The sequence below is a fragment of the Mya arenaria genome, chromosome 14 (genome assembly GCF_026914265.1).
Source record: "Mya arenaria isolate MELC-2E11 chromosome 14, ASM2691426v1".
In the NCBI taxonomy this organism is placed as follows: Eukaryota; Metazoa; Mollusca; class Bivalvia; order Myida; family Myidae; genus Mya; species Mya arenaria.
Genome location: NC_069135.1, coordinates 969397 through 987972, shown reverse-complemented (window position 1 = coordinate 987972; position 18576 = coordinate 969397). Strand labels below are relative to the sequence as shown.

General features: G+C 36.9%; 1 protein-coding gene across 1 annotated transcript; it reads right to left on the bottom strand.

Annotated features, from left to right (window-relative positions):
- Positions 1 to 5601: 5601 nt before the first annotated feature.
- On the bottom strand, positions 5602 to 7186 carry LOC128217411 (52 kDa repressor of the inhibitor of the protein kinase-like). Its single transcript, XM_052924552.1, has 3 exons — positions 6991 to 7186; positions 6342 to 6602; positions 5602 to 6030 (listed from the first exon to the last, which is right to left on the bottom strand). The coding sequence occupies exons 1-3, from the start codon at positions 6997 to 6999 to the stop codon at positions 5602 to 5604; spliced, it is 699 nt and encodes a 232-aa protein (XP_052780512.1). The 5' UTR covers positions 7000 to 7186.
- Between the last annotated feature and the right edge of the window lie 11390 nt (positions 7187 to 18576).

Below are 18576 nucleotides of genomic sequence, written 5' to 3'. Positions count from 1 at the left end.
GTGCACTATCGAACTATTTTTAGTCAGTTTTTAGCCTTTAAGCAGTTTAACATACCAATAGTATAAACTGTTGCGATAAAAGTCTTGCTCCACATTCTTTATACTTTCCTGTGTTGGTGTTGACATTTTGAGAACAGAGACGAACAAGTTTTTTGCTTTACAAAACTTTTCATTCTAGACAGATTATTGTTTACGATACACCGTCAGAAAGAATATTTTGCTTTGTATTACTATTGTATGGTTTTAAAAATAACCATTGCCATTTTCACGAATAACTAATATTTGGTCACTGTCAACAAACATGGTGGCCTATATTTGCAGACGATTTTAACATTTTTTCTAAGAGTCCTAAAACCCACTTTTCTTGAGTTTTTCAAGGATTGTTTTGCCTGCATCCTATAACCCCTATCATCTTATAACCAGTCATGGTTTTTGGATATACTTGCATTATATGGACACACTGATGTTATATGGATGCACTTGTGTCATATAGATACACTTTATGTTGCATGGATGCACTCGTGCCATATAGATACACTTTATGTTGCATGGATGCACTCGTGCCATGTAGATACACTTTATGTTGCATGGATGCACTCGTGCCATATGGATACACTTTATGTTGCATGGATGCACTCGTGCCATATGGATACACTTTATGTTGCATGGATGCACTCGTGCCATATAGATACACTTTATGTTGCATGGATGCACTCGTGCCATATAGATACACTTTATGTTGCATGGATGCACTCGTGCCATATAGATACACTTTATGTTGCATGGATGCACTCGTGCCATATGGATACACTTTATGTTGCATGGATGCACTCGTGCCATATAGATACACTTTATGTTGCATGGATGCACTCGTGCCATATGGATACACTTTATGTTGCATGGATGCACTCGTGCCATATGGATACACTTTATGTTGCATGGATGCACTCGTGCCATATGGATACACTTTATGTTGCATGGATGCACTCGTGCCATATAGATACACTTTATGTTGCATGGATGCACTCGTGCCATATAGATACACTTTATGTTGCATGGATGCACTCGTGCCATATGGATACACTTTATGTTGCATGGATGCACTCGTGCCATATGGATACACTTTATGTTGCATGGATGCACTCGTGCCATATAGATACACTTTATGTTGCATGGATGCACTCGTGCCATATAGATACACTTTATGTTGCATGGATGCACTCGTGCCATATAGATACACTTTATGTTGCATGGATGCACTCGTGCCATATGGATACACTTTATGTTGCATGGATGCACTCGTGCCATATGGATACACTTTATGTTGCATGGATGCACTCGTGCCATATAGATACACTTTATGTTGCATGGATGCACTCGTGTCATATGGATACACTTGTGCGATATGGATACACCTTGTGTTAAATAGATATTCTATTGATTGTTGATTATACTTGTGTTATATGATTGCATTTGTTCCATAGTGATGCATTTGTGTTATATGGATACTATTGTATTAAATGGATGCAGGTGTGTTGTTTGGATGCACTTGATTGATATAAAATTTGACACTCTTAAGTTATACACACTTGTTTTGTATTCAATTGTTTTTTATATTTATACGCAAAGCCTGGAAACACTTCTTTCATACCCTTTCAAAAAAACAAACAGCAAGTTCCATTGTACTAAATGATTTTGTTTAACTGGACTGAATCTGAGACATAGTATAACTTCATAACAAATTCTGTGTCCTTGACTGTTAGCTTTGTTTTGGATCTTGGATGTACCATACTGACTACATAACAAGATCACATTATGTGCTTAGTTTTAAGGATATATTTCTCAAAGAATAACAACATGAATTTTTGTTGATACACACATATTTCTCCCACCTCAGATAAGTAGATCCAAGAAATTGACCATGCTAGAAATTCTTATCTTGCCCATTGGCAAAGATTATACGTATCTTCCATAGCCGAGTGTGTAAGATAGGTTCATTCCGACCAGAGTGTAGGGTGTTTTGCGGAAATGAGGTTTACCGAGTTTCCACAAAACACTCTGCGCGAGGGTCAGGAAGAACATATCTTACACGAGCAGCTATGGTAGATGCTTTTTCTCCCGGCTCAGTTAAACAAAATTAGGTAAAAATGTATTTTGTGCTTAGTGAAAATAATTGCGCATGGATATGCGATAATTTGTGTTTGTCATGGATATGCGAGCAGTGATTCAGATTATGTTAATAGTCAAATCGGTCTTTAAATAGTTCTAAAGAGAGTGAAGCATTATTTCTTGAAAGGTACATCAAAACTGTTTTATGGTGACATTTGAAGCGAGAAATAATTAATTAGCGTTCTAAAGATTGCCACAAGAGAAGGTTTCCATGATGCTACAGACGACAGTCTTCAACAAGGGAGGTTATTACAATGTAGTGACCATTAAAAAGGAGTTTCATACAGGCATTTTATCTTCGCCCGTGGGCAAGATAAGAATTTCTAGCATGGTTAAATTATTGGAGCTACTTATCTGAGGTGGGAGAAAAGACAAGTACCTGTATGAAACTACTTTTTATTGTCATCACAGAACTACCTCCCTTGTTGAAAACCATAGTCTGTAGAGTCATGGAAACCTTGTCTTGTGACAATAATTAGTATCTTTATTAATTATTTCTCACTTCAAATGGTACCATGAAAATGTTTTCTTAATACTGCATTCAAGAAATAATGCTGAACTTTACTCAGAACTATTTCAGGAACGATTTGACTATTTTTAACATAATTTGACAGGTTAATACTGAGTTTCCGCAAAACGCCCTAAACTAGGGTTGGGATGAACCTATCTTCCCTGAACCCAGAAATTGTGCCAGGCGACACAAAATGTGCATGCTTCACATTGTGTGATTGGGATGAAAATGTTTGTCGAATCATTTAGCATCAGATATGGATTGGATGGGGAACCTTTATCATGATGACCTTAATCTCTAGATATGACCATGATACAACCAGGCCTTAACAAGTGCTCTCCAAATTGTTGTGCCAAACTATGGTTGAAATGAAGAACACCACAAACGATACTACATGAATTGGCCTTCAAGTGTAACCTTGAATTTACATCAACATGGTTTGAGCATGTTGTTCCAAAAAAACACACCACAATTTAAATGCTCAACATAATGTGTGGCATTTAGCTGGCACAAAAAGGAAAAATCGACCTTGAAAACTGAGTCAACATGACTGGCATAATCATGTGCTCTTAATCAATAATGTGGTGACCATCAAAATCATTCAAACCATTAATTTTTTGTAAGCAAGACAGTCAAACAGAAAAAACTAGAGCTGTCACAGGAGTGACGAATACCCCCAAATGCCGCCTGGACACAGGAATGGCAAACCATTCCTTTGAAAAGAGGCCATAACTCCAAGGTTACTGCACACTGCATCTTCTTTTATCATGCATGTATTGTTTTATTTAAATCTGTTGAGTAATTTAGAAGTTACACTGCTGACAAGAAAAACTAGCTGATGCTCTAGCTGATCTCTTCTGGAATAAGACATCTAGAGCATTCACGAGCTTTTCTTCCAACACGATCATCATCAAATTTTACAAGTACATATTTGGGCTTGAATGCATCCTTATCCACCTGGGAATAAATCCCGGGATTGTTCCTGTAGCCGAATTAACAAGTCCATCTGACAGGTCAATATTTGTAGTAAGCACTACTGTGGCAAATATGCCATACTTAAGTTCTGCTGGTATTCCACTGGCATCTGGTTCAAATGAAGCATGCTGGATTTGTTTTGTTTGTTCATCTTTCCAAGTGTCAAGTGTCAAGGTAAATATTTGCTCATTCAGTTTTTGAAGTTATACAAAACAGAATATATATGTGGCCTTTCAAATATAGAATTACTACACAATTTATGACTGTAACATTTCACAGTGTGCAAAGTGCTTAAACATCACATATGAATACATAATATATCATTGTACATTCAGACCTAATATTTAGTACGCTTAATTAGGTTGAGTCATTAAATCGTGACAGTAGGTGTTTACAAAAAGTCTACAAGCTGCACTCTCACAGATTGACCATCCTAAAACTTTTTAGTACGAGTATATTGGCATGTCGTTATATGACAACTAGAAACAAACACGTATAAATCGCCGATGTAAGCTAACTAAAAAGGAAGTTAGGTTTTACTGTACATAGTGAGTGAACATGAAAAAACAACGCACCTTGAGGTCCTCATTGCAGAATGCGCCTAGTCGCCAGACGTGACTGTCCCCGAAAATTGCAACTTTCTTCATTTTTAATAACAAGAGTGAACACAACATACATGCAATATATTTGAACACACCTTTATACATACTGACAATCTGACGATTGTGCTCAAGCCATGCCAAGGTGTTAATTCTGCTACAAACACTCATTACACGGTTCTAACTTTGATATATCAACAAGCGCTTTCATTAGGTACTGCGAATTCACACCTTTTTACCAAACACGTGAAATTTAACATATCACGTTCTCAAGGTGTTCCGACTTTAATTAGCCAATTTTAAAATCCATATTCGCTTTCAACTCTTTCCCAAATATTCTTCGCCTTTCTTTTTAAAAGCAAATGCTTACAACGCTTTTCCTAAAATGTATTCACTAAATCTATATTGTACTATTATTATACCAAGAACAATACGAATATAATTGATAAAACATACATATATATATAAATAGAAACACTGACGTGCAATGTACTCTTGAACTGCATTGCATTAAGAAATAAATATTCCGACTTCAGATGTTTTTCTCATACACCGCGTACTCCTACTTGTTACCTTCGTGTAAATAGAACAGAACAGATATTTTAATAAGACTTGTACAACGTACATCATCTTCTTAACCACAAATGAATAATAAATAAACAAACACATGGTATGACATAGGTTATACATAATATGAAATAGAATCATAAATACATTCAAAAAAATATTCACATCAGATGAGGATGAACAAAACTATTATAATTATAAGTCAATGTTTAAAGTTGATCTTCAAATACTCCTTTGTGTAAATATAAGATTTAATTTCTGGTTCACAGGAGCATCCCGTTTTGAACCTGACCGCCATTGGGGTTCAATACACATCGTATTATAGTCATCAGTGACAGCATGGTTTCAAGTACTGACCGCACGATAAGAATCCGTCACAGCGGGGTGTCATTACTGATAGGTATCAGACATGGACCAACATCAGGGGCGTAGCCAGGCCATAATTCGAGATACTCCCGCCTTTCTAGGGGGGTCCGGGGGCATGCCCCCCGGAAATTTTTTAATTCACAGACCGTCTTAGACGGCATCTGAGGGCATTATGGCATCAAAATTGTAAGACTTATACCGTGCAATATATCTGGGGGTTTTAATGGAAATATGTAAGGAAAATGCAAAGTCACATATATTAACATTCGATACGTAACAAATACTAACTTCATTATACATTTTTGTAAAGTTGAAATAACATTCATATAATATCAAACATCTATCGTTGCGGCGTCAGTTAGTTCATTAAGTGTTTATGCAACCACTTAACCAATGTTTTCGTCTACAATATGGTTAAACTTTGAAAATAAGAGCAAGGCGACGATCTTTTTGACGGGCAAAAGCATCCACCACTTGCTCAACGTTAATGTTTCGCTCCTGGTAAATATTCAGTAGCCCAAGCCCGGATAACCTCTCTGTGGTCATGGTGTTTCGGAGGTAGGTCTTGACCCGCTTCATCGTTGAAAACGACCTCTCTGCCGTAGCTGTGGATACAGGCATACACAACAAAATCATCATGCATATCCGGATATTAGGATAGGACGCCTCAGTTGCCACGCCCAAGCTTGATTCTAGGCATGGATATGGAGCAGGGGATGTTGTCGTCCATTTAGCCGTCCATCTGTTGCACTCCCGCACGAACGTCTCCTGGTCGCACCCTGGTAGGTCTGGCTGGTACACTGCGTATATCTCTGCAGCCCGAGCAGGTGTGAGCCCAGCAGCCTATAGTTATAATAAAACAATAATCATGGTTATAAAGTTTGCAATTGTTTTTACCGCGACTAGTTTGTATCATTACCAATATGATGAAGACATTTAACGATATAATATCTACACGCCAATATATTATTAATAATAAAGAAACATGTTTCGCTACTCGTGAAAATATTATTTCTCTGACCACTCGTGAATGATAACATGATCATACACTCAAGTCAACAAATATCCTCTATATCATTGTTGAAACATGTATTAATTCACTAGTCATATAAAATATAAATATAAGACAAAATTAAAGACAAACTAATTTGTACTTTTGTTGGCAGTAGATACTGAGCAGTGAATCTTCCATGTGGATTTAACAGCCGATTCGTCAACTCCACAATGAGATGGTCTACGAATGGTAGATACATGTTGACTCTCCAGAATTGCGAAGGGGTTTGGGCCGGAGCGTTTGGTCTGTTGGCTTGCCGACCGTGGCAACGAGGAACGGTGGCCTCCACGCCGATGTCGTCTGCTAGAGAAACGGCTTTGTCATATAGGTGGTCCCACAGCATATCGTCATTTCGTTCATTCTGTAATGAGTTCCGGTTAAATGTATAAATATAAATATGACCAGAATACTGTTTTAATACCACACAGAAATGCGGTGGTTTGATATTCATATAAACGCACATTGTTTATAAGCATTAATCCAGCCATGACACAATCATACATAATACTAAGTCTTATATTAATGGCTAATTCATCATTTCATATAGTACATAATTATTTTTTTCGAGAGTTGCTATGCGTAAAACTTATTTGTTAATTCCAGTAAGTCGAATTATTATACTATATCTATAGACATTACGAACATGTCTGGAACAAGACAACTTGAACGGCAATTGATCATACATACATACAATATTAATACTATATTATGTATATACATATTACATATAAATGAAATAACGAAAATACCTCCAGCATGGTGATAACAACTCGTGCTTCCTCGGCTGCCTCAAGCAAGTCGCAGTCTTTCTTCTGGAGGATCTTTGATATGTTAACAAACCCGACAACGCATGCTCTACCGCGACCAATGTAATGACAAACTCAAAGTTCTGTATTGAGCGGCTATATCCCGCGGCTTTTGTGTCCCCATAGTCGCTCGCTAGGTCGTCCAATGACCCCACATCAACTCTGAAATATGAATAGTTTAATATGGAAGTAAAGAATTAATAAAGTGGTTTTGAAACATACTATTTCAGGCATTTACAGGCATTTTAATCGCAAAAATCAGAGAATATAAACTCAATTTAAAATGTTCTTATGTTTTTAATACAATCATGTAGAGTACAAATTATATTTAATGTTTTATGCATGTTTATAAATATAGTATGAAATAAGTTAAAAACTGTTCTTTTCATCAGAGTATTCATTATATTTGCAAAGTATTGAATGTTTGACTATGAAAATACCTATATGAACACAGGAACGTGTGCAACGCCTCTGCCCTTGCGGCCCAGCGGGTCTCGCACAAAGATTGGAGCTTCGTGCGCCGGTCCATCTCTTCGCGTGCAGCAGCGTCATTCTCAAGGTTTTCTTGGAACCTTAGAACGCGCTTGGCGGAATAGTTAAACTCAAAAGCAATTTGCTGGACAGTCCCCATCATGTTCCGGGCGTACATTTCCTTCGAGGCATGGATAATTGACAAGTTAAGGCTATGTGCCTTGCAATGGGTATACACTGCACCAGGAATACGCTGCCGAATACTAGCTTGTACACCCCTATGGATCCCTGACATGTTGGCTGCGCCGTCATATCCTTGGCCACGCATGTGATTGATGTGCACACGGTTGGCTAAAAACGCATTTGCTAATGATTCGCCTGTGGTCGATTCACATTCTGCAAAGCCTAGAAACTCCTCACGTAGACCTGTTCCATCAAAATAACGGCGACACATGGCCATTTGCTCCATTATACTGTCATCGGTGGCTTCATCTGCTATGAAGCCAAAACATTTTGCTTCGTTACACTTCGAGACAATACCGTCCGAAATCTGTTTACCGCAAAGCCTAATAAGTTCGTTTTGAATATCCGGACTCAGGTATCTCCATTTGTAAGATGATATTTCAAGACTCTATCATGTTTAGCTTGAAAGCTCAATAAAGCTTTGAAGTTTCCCCCATCATCATCGTGCCCCCTGAGTGCAATGTTCTGCTTTGCACAGAAGATAATTGCTTCAGTGATGCTTATCATTATCTGTCTGTTCTTTTAAACTAGAGTGTTGTATTGTGATGACAGTTTTCGCATTATGTCTGGTTGATTGCCATTCATGACGGACTGAAAGTATCAACAAAATCACAGTTCGCCAAATGTGCTTCAGACTTAGCATGATTAGCAACAATTTTTGCGATATTGCTCCAGTCACGGAGAACCGAGCTAACAAGGGTTTTCACGCGTGAATCAGGGCCAGAAAATAAGTGGCATTGGGCGCAATAGACACCATCCGTCGATAAAGAATATCGCAGCCATGGGAAGTCCACAAAATACTTCGCTTGTAGTGTACGAAATCGTCCTTGGGCGTACCTGAATGTATACACAAACAAAAAAATATAAATATATTAAAATATTTATGTACGCGAGTCATATTGTCAGTTTTATGTCACATTTAATGATTTTGGTATCTCGGTTTAATTTAAAAAATAAAAAATTTAAGACGTCGGCTCGGATCGAACTCACATCGTAAAGTTCGTACGTCCCCCATGCATCCTTTACACCACGGTCTCATTGCTGCTGTTGTCAGTGTATTGAGTACTATTTGTATTGAGCTGATGGTACTGCTGATTGAGATGGAATGAAATAAAGTCGTATAAACTAACACTGTATAAATTAATGCTAATATGTACCAATCATTTAATGATTATAACATATAAATCATTAACAACAGCAGTAATGATGTAATAAATACTGTACTATTTTACGCTTTAGAATTAAAGTGTGTAGAAGGGGGAGGGGGGTGTATAAAACATTTCTAATCTTGTTGGAAATTTAAATGTAGAAGCGCCAGTCCATTGTTGCGACATCAAATTGTGTTTGAAGTTGTCTTCATATGCTCTCGAAGAGGTACAGGTGCCATCTTCCCGAAAAAGAACTGGATACGGCGGACCGGCTGATGTTGTGGAAGCCATATTGGTTTAAAATTACCCGCTCAATAAACTTTACTTGGCATGTATATAATGTATGGGAGACAACTCAGATTTATACAGATATGTAATTGTACCGGTAGTTTACCTTCGATTGAAAAACAAGAAAAAAATATTGCTGAAAACAAAAGCTAGTATAGAAACACATTTATGAATGTGGTGAAAATTTTATTTTATGCGAATTGTGACTGTTTTCATTGTGTAATATGTTGCATGTACCCCCTTTAGGGTTCAAGTTTTACATCATTTTTAGGCCATTTGAAATTTTCATTTTTCAAAATCGAAATACTCCCGGGAGTATGGGAGTATGCCTGGCTACGCGCCTGAATATCTCACAATGACATGTCCATATCAATATTGAAACGAATATTTCATGTACGAATTTAAATAGTATGCTTTATGATATTAAATATTATATTAAGCCTTTATTCATTAATAACACTTTCCTATCATTGTCATGACAAATGTTAAAATATGTTGATGATTCTTATTTAGGTACAGTGATGGTATTTATGTGAAATTGTACAATTTGCATTTCTTTCTTCGCGGGATTGTGCAATGAAACATACCAAGCGATTCCACATAACAGTTGAGACACATACAAATCGTTATGATACACATAAGAACAATTGTATAAAGTAGGCACACAATTGTTAGATATTCTTTTTCTTCTGTACAAGTGATTCAAAGGTAATATTTCTACTATTGATACAACCTTATTCATTGTGATTTGACTATAATGTTTTCTGGCTTCATGTGAATGACCGTCCGACACTCGTATTGGGTATCATATGAATTGTAGTTAGAAATTTACATTATATCTGCCGACATGTATATATGTTTTGTATATGACCTCATTTGCCATGTTTATGGTATGAGAGAATAAACCGTGTTTGACTTTGACTTTGAATATAATCAACTCCCGCTTGATACCAATTATTCACCTTTCTCGACACACAACTTGTTCACAATACACAATTATTATTTATCGATTAACTTATACAGCACCATTTTTAACCATACGTTCAAAGGCGCTTTACAACGAAATAAACGGATAACTTATTACAGGAAATATCAATAACAAATAATACACCTTTAAAACATTCAATATACAATATACAATATACTTAAAATACGAATAGCAATCAAACACAATAAAATGTGATATTGAACTAGTCATTAAAACATTAACATATATGAAATTAAAAGGACTTCCCGGGATTTAGCCATCCCCCTCGTCCGACTTCCACACCCCCCTCCACCCACCAACAACTTTGGCATACAGGACGACCAAAATGAAGTATTAAATATCGGCGTACACACCCTCGCATACTTTTTTGTATACGGTAAGGTACGACCCTACCCTCCCTTACCTCTAATTGGAAATAAGATATGTGAATTAGTATTTGAGACTTCTTCGTAGCAACCACCCCCTCCTCCGACTCCCCCACCACTCTCCAACCAACCTCAACCACGACATACAACCCACTTAAACACAATACAGTTTTAAACCATACTGCATACTCTTGTGTATGTACTTAGAAATATGAATGGGGTTCCCGGGGTTTAATCACTCCCTGCCCCACCCCAACTACTCCGACTCCCCCACCCCTCTCCAACCACCAAGATATACAGCATACAACCTACTAAAACACAATGCAGTTTTGAAGGAACGGCGTAAGAACCTCCTCGAATACTCTTCTTTTGTACGAACTTTTGAAAATGAAAGGGGTCCCGGGTTTTAGTCACCACGTCCCCACCCCCACCCTCCCCAGACTTCCCCACCCCTCTCCAACCTCCAACAATTACGGCATACAACATTCGAACACAATAAAGTAGTAAATCCGGGCGTATTAAAGAAAACGCTATATACCTCAGAGAATGGAAGGGATTTTCGGTATTTACGGGGATTTTCGGGATTTCGGTAATTCCACCGACCGGATTACCCTCCATCTGTGAATTCATCAGTTTAAACTGCTACTGCGTTCTAGTCGACTACAGCCCTCGACAATATCGCCAATGAATGTAAATTAAAGCTACAGTGTCCATGCATGCCATGGTAAATCTATTTTACTATTAGTGAGTAGTCTAATAACCACCCAGATTATATGTTTTGTTAGGAAATTTACTAATACATGTAGGTTTGAAATAGTGTTTGGAATCTATTCCAGTTTGACTCTTGATAATCATATCCACTCAAGTAACCAACTGATTTTAATACCATCGCTCATCGGATCATCATTAATTGTAAAATAAAAAATCTTTAAAATTAGTAATATTCGGACTACCATCTTGTCATGAATGTGTAAAAACCTTCTGATTAGAATGAAGATGTGGTTGTGCAGGCTGAAGTCAGTCAAGTCAAGTAATATTTATTTATAAAGTCCGGTTTACAATATATAAAAACGCAAGCTCTGTAGAGCTTATAAAGCCGACTTGTACTTATATTACATGATAACAGACATAACACATATTTAAAAAATATTATTTAACACATAAAGTACAAAATACATCAAATAAAATTATATTTTACCTTATAAAAAGCATCACCTGAGCAAATTAGGGACTGAAGATTACAATAATATATACTATCAGAGACACAGTTGGTACATATATATATATATATATATATATATCACAGAATTATTTGAAAGAACTCTGGTAGTAAGTTTTAATATATGCTTAGATGAATACAAAACAAACATACAAGCTTATGAGTACAAATATTAAAATTTATGTGGAAGAGGCTGATCATGGCCTTGGCCTAAAAACTGCTCTAAAAGAAAAAAGAAACTGAAACACTGAAGAGGAATAGAAACACAAAAGTGTGACTGAAAAGAGGTTGCTAAAAAAGTTTATCCCCCAAAATCAGATTTTGAAAGAACTGATCAGCAACTACCTCACAAGGACACATAAGGCTGCAAACTAGAACAAAGCAGATAAGCAAATGAAGCAGCATGGACAGTCAGTGGCCTTTTTGCCTGCTTCTTTCAATTACATATCCGTGGTAGCTATAGCATTACAACAAGCAGAAGGCAAGTGACAAAATAAAGTGACATATGCAACACAGAAAACATGCATTAGCAAAGGAAATGAAAAAAGGATAACTAAATAAATAAATGCAAGCAACTGAAAATGAAAAGCAAGAACAATTTGTAACAAAGAAAGTAACAATAAAAAAGCGTAACATTACATGATAACTTACTCGTCAGCCAGCATGTGGACCCCTTAATCCGCACACGCAGAGCAGTGGCACTTTGTTCCATTCCAGCAACTGATAAGGGACTTGAACTGATTGTATGACGAACACTGTCTGAGTGTGTCAGGCAGAAAGTTCCAGGTTCTGGCTGCCGAGTAGCGGAAAGAGTTCCTTCCATACCTTTCAGTTCTAGGTTGGGGAAGTTCAACACAGTTACTGAACCTAAAATTATCTTTAGAGTCATTAAAAGTAACAAGATCGTTTAAGTAACTGGGTCCTTGTTTATTTAAAATTTTGAACGTTTGCAGTGCTACTAATCTCATCCTTCTAACTTTAAGAGACGGAAGCCCAGGGCAGGTGTCAAACTGGTGGTTTCTACTAGGATTGATGTTTAGTGATTAAACTTGGTATGTAGCAACTAACTAGCAAGCCCATGGAGCTTGGGATTGCATTTCGGGTCAAGGTCAATTGTACTTTAAATAGAAAAAAAATGGTTTTGGCTTAAACAGTTACATTGAAGATGCAATGTACATTTAGGAATTATGTTCATGTGTACGGTGATGACATTTGGCACGTTGCAAGCTATTGCGCAAGCATACCTTGCTTGGGATTTAATTAAGGATGGTGGTTTAATAACTTACGTTATGTTTAATATTAAGGATGAAATTTGTGTGTATAATTTTAGCTCATGTGAACACTTATTCATGTTTTTAGGGTTTGTATATGGAGTTGGAAGTGTCAAGGCTGTTAAAAGTAGAAAAAACAGTTTCTATTTAATAACCTTAGTAGGAATGAGTATAATGTAATAAAACTTAGTGTATAACAAGCTCATGTTGAGATATACATTGGGATTGCGTTTCCAGACGGTAGTAGTATCTTGCTTTTAGTTATTTATCTGGCAGAATGTCCATTAAAGACCATACTTCTATAACACAATGACCTCTTTCTTCCAGAACCATCCCACCTGCTGAACCAAGAGAGAGATGGGTCCATTGTATTCACCTGGGATGACATCTCAGACACAAATGAAGTATGTATACAATGTACATGTCTGTTTAATATGCTTGCTTAATTAATAACATGAAGATTAACTACATGATTATAAAATCTTGAATATCCTAACATTTCTGTCGAATATGTCTGAGGGAAAAGTCTTTAGCTATTTAGTTCGTTGTTTTGTTTATCATTGTATGAGAAATGTTTATATCTACATGTACATCACACCTTACAAATCTGTTTCATTTACCAGGAATGAATAATATATATTGTTTTTGATATATACTTTTTATTTGTTTTCTTTTCATATTCATGCCTTTGATTATGTTTCAGGGTGCTGTTGTTACTCACTTCGGCATGTACAACCCAGTATCGAAACACTTCAAGGTATGGATTCTCTTGTGTAATTTTGAAGAAATTGCTTTAAGAAGTTTATGAAATCAGGACAGATTTTATTGAGTGTTTATGGAGACTTATAAAAAATTGGACAGTACTGGGTTTATTAAATGTTTAAACTGCATGTTAAAATGCAATTTATTAAACATTGTCCTGGACTTCTTTACAACAAAACCATTAAAAATTAAGTTGGCATGAGTTTTCAAAGATGGCAAAATGACTATTGTGGCAAAAAGCAACAATTTGTGTGAAATTTGACCTTTCCTCAAAATTGAAAGTTACCTTAAAATTTATGCATAAATATATCCATTTTTGCATAAATATATCGCTCGTTGCTTGAAAATATATATAAAAAAAGTATTAAAAGTTTTCAACGCCTTGATTTAGCCAAACGTCGTTAAACCCCATTGATTCTAGCATTAGTTTTACTTTATATGCCCAATCAAAGTGGCCACTATTGCATGTCTGATGTTATTGAGTTGTATGAAAGTTTTATCTATTATCTGTCATTCGCCATTGTCAATTTTAACCAGTATCTGATAACAGACGTCATTCGATAAACATAGAGAGGGGTTCTTCCGATTTCTCTAAAAATATAAATGTTAGTTTTACTCCATGTTTTAAAGAAATGTTAAAAGTGTGTGAGTCTAGTCTTACGAATCCCCATAATTCTGACCCATAATTGAGTATAGGTAATATAAGTTTATCGAACAATGAAACGATGTGGCCTTATTTGATGTAGGTATATTTCGATTAATATTTGTTTAATTTGAAAATAGCTTCAAATGTATTATTAAATGAACCGCCGTTATAAAATGTAATTCCTAAATATGTTAATTTGATAACAATCACAATTTCATAATCTCCATTAAAGAATTTGATATTATGTCGTAATCTTCCGCCTTTCCGGAATACCATGATCTTAATTATTGACATTTAAAAAAACGTTTCCAGGCTTGACAGTAATTTTTGAGAATATTTAGTCTGTTTTGAAATTCTACTTCCGAATTTTTAAATATCGCTGTGCCGTCCGCGTAAAGCAGTAACAAAAGTTTTAATAAGTTTAAATAGAGTCCCTGAGAACCTTTGAGAATAGATTATTCCTCTTAATCATTAATGTAAATGGTAAATATGAAAGGGGATAAACACTCCCCTTGTCCTACCCCACGTGAAGAAAGAAATGCATCACTTACTCTTTTATATCAGATACAAATGGTGGAAATGATTGTGTTGATATTATCCAACAGCTACAAGCAGCATCAATTGAAAGATTTTGATAGCTGCAGAAGTAGACGTGAATTTAGTGGTAAATTTATCAAGAGTTAAGTGACAATGCATATAAATGCAATAATAAACATGAAGGGGAGTAAAACTGACAAGTTGTGATTTAAATATCTCTAATTGCTAGAAAAAAAAAGATTCATTAAAGGCGACCGAACTGGAAACTTGATACTTCACTTACAATGCTTCTTCGAAATGCGCCCATTCTTTGCAGCGACTGTCTACAATGCAATTGCGAAAACTGCTTACATTTACCTAAATAAAATGCTGAATTTTCCGACCACACATCCTTAATTTTGCAAAGTTTCCATAAATGATGCGCAGTGTTCAACCCGGAAGGGCTTTCAAAGGGGAAATGTGATCGACGAGGCTCAGCGGGTACAGTAGATTTTGTTCCGGCCAGCATGTTCAGAAATCAAATACAAAATTGAACTAATTCAGCAGGTCAGAAATTGGAATCAAGCGAACAAAACGAAGAAAGTGCAGAGTCAAGGAAGATAAAAGACAATGATGATATTCAATAAATGTTTTCATTTCTTGTGCTTAGAAACCCATTTATGGCAGAAAAATCATTGAGAAGTATTGCCTAGTGGAGTAGTTGTAGAGTAGCAAGTAAATGTGGACAAAGCCCATGGAGCTGGTGTGAATATTGTTCGAGCTATGAAAGGGAAGACATAAAGAATATTTCAAGAACGTTCAGGTTATCATTGTGAACATGTACATGTACATGTGGCTGTCCAGAGATGAGCTTCAGATCGATCCGCAGCTTCGTTTCCAAAGACTTGTACATTTGTAGTGGCTGCCCACGAGCTGTGCCTGTGTATGACATGCTTTATTTATTTTCGTATGAGCTGTGCCCCTGCCTACCAGCACTGTTAGAAAGTGTAATAAACTATTTTATATATACATGTAGTTTTTTCCAAGAGATCATATCTGGGTGGATAAAACCGCCAAAAAGGAGAATCCTACACTACCCAGAGAGACTGGACTGAGATTGAGAATGTATTCCGGATGTGGTAGAGTACTGTTTATAGATGTTCCAGGAGCGTAGCTATAATGTGCTCATTTAGAATCATGTGTGAACCATAGCGGCATTATATCAAAGACGTGCCCTCCTGACACAGAGACTGATCCTACCATCATCCCCGCACCTGTCCATCCCATGCGGAAGGATACTGTCTCTGCCTCGGAAAGGGCCGCCTTATACCACTCGCCCGCCCCACCTCAACCAACAAATGTTTCCCCATCTCGCACTAGGAAAGACACCAAACAGCAACATAATCGCATCCCAATCATAATCACTACCCGCGATAAGCCAGTTTTAAAACGGCAAAAGCAGTGGAACTCTCGCCCGAACGAGATCGTCCCTCGGTTTGCTGCACAAAATATGAACTTCTATCATGATCATGTAGAGCACCCCTTTCAAAATGAATCTCATCATGATCCACTTGACGAAACTCATGATGATTTTAGTCAATATGTACGCAAGCGTACAAAACGCTTTTACGTCGGAGGATTTAGGCGCAATATTACCGAAAACAAAATTGCAACTTTCGTAAAAACGAAGGGCCCCAAACCCACAAAGGTTACAATATTCCGAAATAAACAAAGGCGAACCACTGTGGTTCGAGTTAACGTCGAGGACGACGGAAATGCCAATATGCTGATAGAGGATCCATATTTTTGGCCCCGCGGTATATCCTGCCGTCCATGGATGTCTAATGGTAGCTTTAGAAACCGTAAAGCAGACCATAATTTAAACTTACAGGACAAACCATCTGAAACGGACACACGTCCGATCAGACGGTTAAGGTCCGATCCTGGGTATAGTAATTATGGTAATCAAAGCGGTTACGATAATGACGAGGACTTTAATCCGTTTACCGTCCTCGACTCCGAAGTTGACTAGGTCAACACGCTCATGAACAATCATTCACGGTCATTCCTAGAGTATTGAATTTAGCCACTTGGAATGCCAGTGGAATCATGTCAAGCGCAAGTTATTTAAGCCACTTGCTGGAAACGAATAACATTCAAGTGTGTGGCCTTTCAGAGCACTGGCTATACAGAGCAAATTTGTCATTTCTCGATTCTATAAATAACAAGTATATGAGTTATGCCTTTTCCGATCCCGACCTAGATATTATGTCCCGAAGGAAGGTGGGAAAAGGCGGTCTTGCTTTTCTCTGGAAAAAAGACATAAACCACATAATATCGCCTTTGGAACTTAATTCGGAAAGGATTATTGGTATACTAATTATGACAGCCCCAGATGCATATATCTTTGTCATACAGGTCTATGTACCATGTAAAAACCATCCTATGTCTGTGTATAATGGCTATCTTGAAGAGCTAGAAAACATTGCATGTAAATATAATGATAAGGGAACACTGATTATTTTAGGAGACTTTAACACTGAACTCCCTTCAGAGAGATGTATAAACACAATATTAGGATCAAGGGGAGCACAACTGTTAGATATAGCAAACCGACATAATCTTAAATCTTTAAATACAATGTCATTTTGTCAGGGTTCGAGGTTTAGCAATGTACCTTTTAATACTAACAGAGAAACGCTTATTGACCATATTTTTGTATCAAAAATGGCACTAGATTGTTTTACATATTGTGAAATTTTAGAGGATCATGCAACAAATGTTTCTACCCATAGGCCAATAATTTGTAAACTTAGCATTCCAAGTAACGAGGGCTCTCTTCCTACTAAACTTGGGGGCGTTATCAACTGGCACAACGTCAAACCAAACAATATAGATAATTATAGGATTTTTTTAGAAAACAGCGAGGTCCTACGTCTTGCGCTAGAACTACCCATCGTTTCCACATCAGATATTGACAATCTCTATTCGGGTATCGCTGTGATAATAAATCTAGCCACCGACTTGTTTATCCCTAGAGTAAAATTTAAACCGCATATAAAACCATATTGGAATGTAAGTCTAAAAACACTTCACAAAAAGATGGAAGTTGCGCGGGCAGCTTGGGTTACCGATGGACAGCCCCGCGACGTCACTTCCGGAAGCTACATACATTACAAACAATTAAAAGCAATATTTCGTCGAACTCACCACCATGAAGTTCTCGCATTTATTGAAAAAGAAGAAAACCGGTCTGATAGTGCCGCTGATCTTGATAACAATGAATTCTGGAAATTAGTTAACAAACACAAAACAAAAAAGAACTTTACACCCGGCTTTGAAATGAATTTTGATGGCAATAAAGTCTCAGACCCCGAACGTATTAACCATGGCTGGAAAACATATTTTTCAAAGTTATACTCAGTGAACGGAGACAAATCTTTTGACACCGAATACAAAACGTATGTTGAAAGGGAACTGAACGACTTAACAAATAATACACGTCAAGGGTGCATACAGTTTCCAAGAATATCTATCGATATGGTTACAACAGCGCTAAAATCATGCAAAAAAAGAAAAGCTTGTGGATACGACAATTTGTTTTATGAAAAC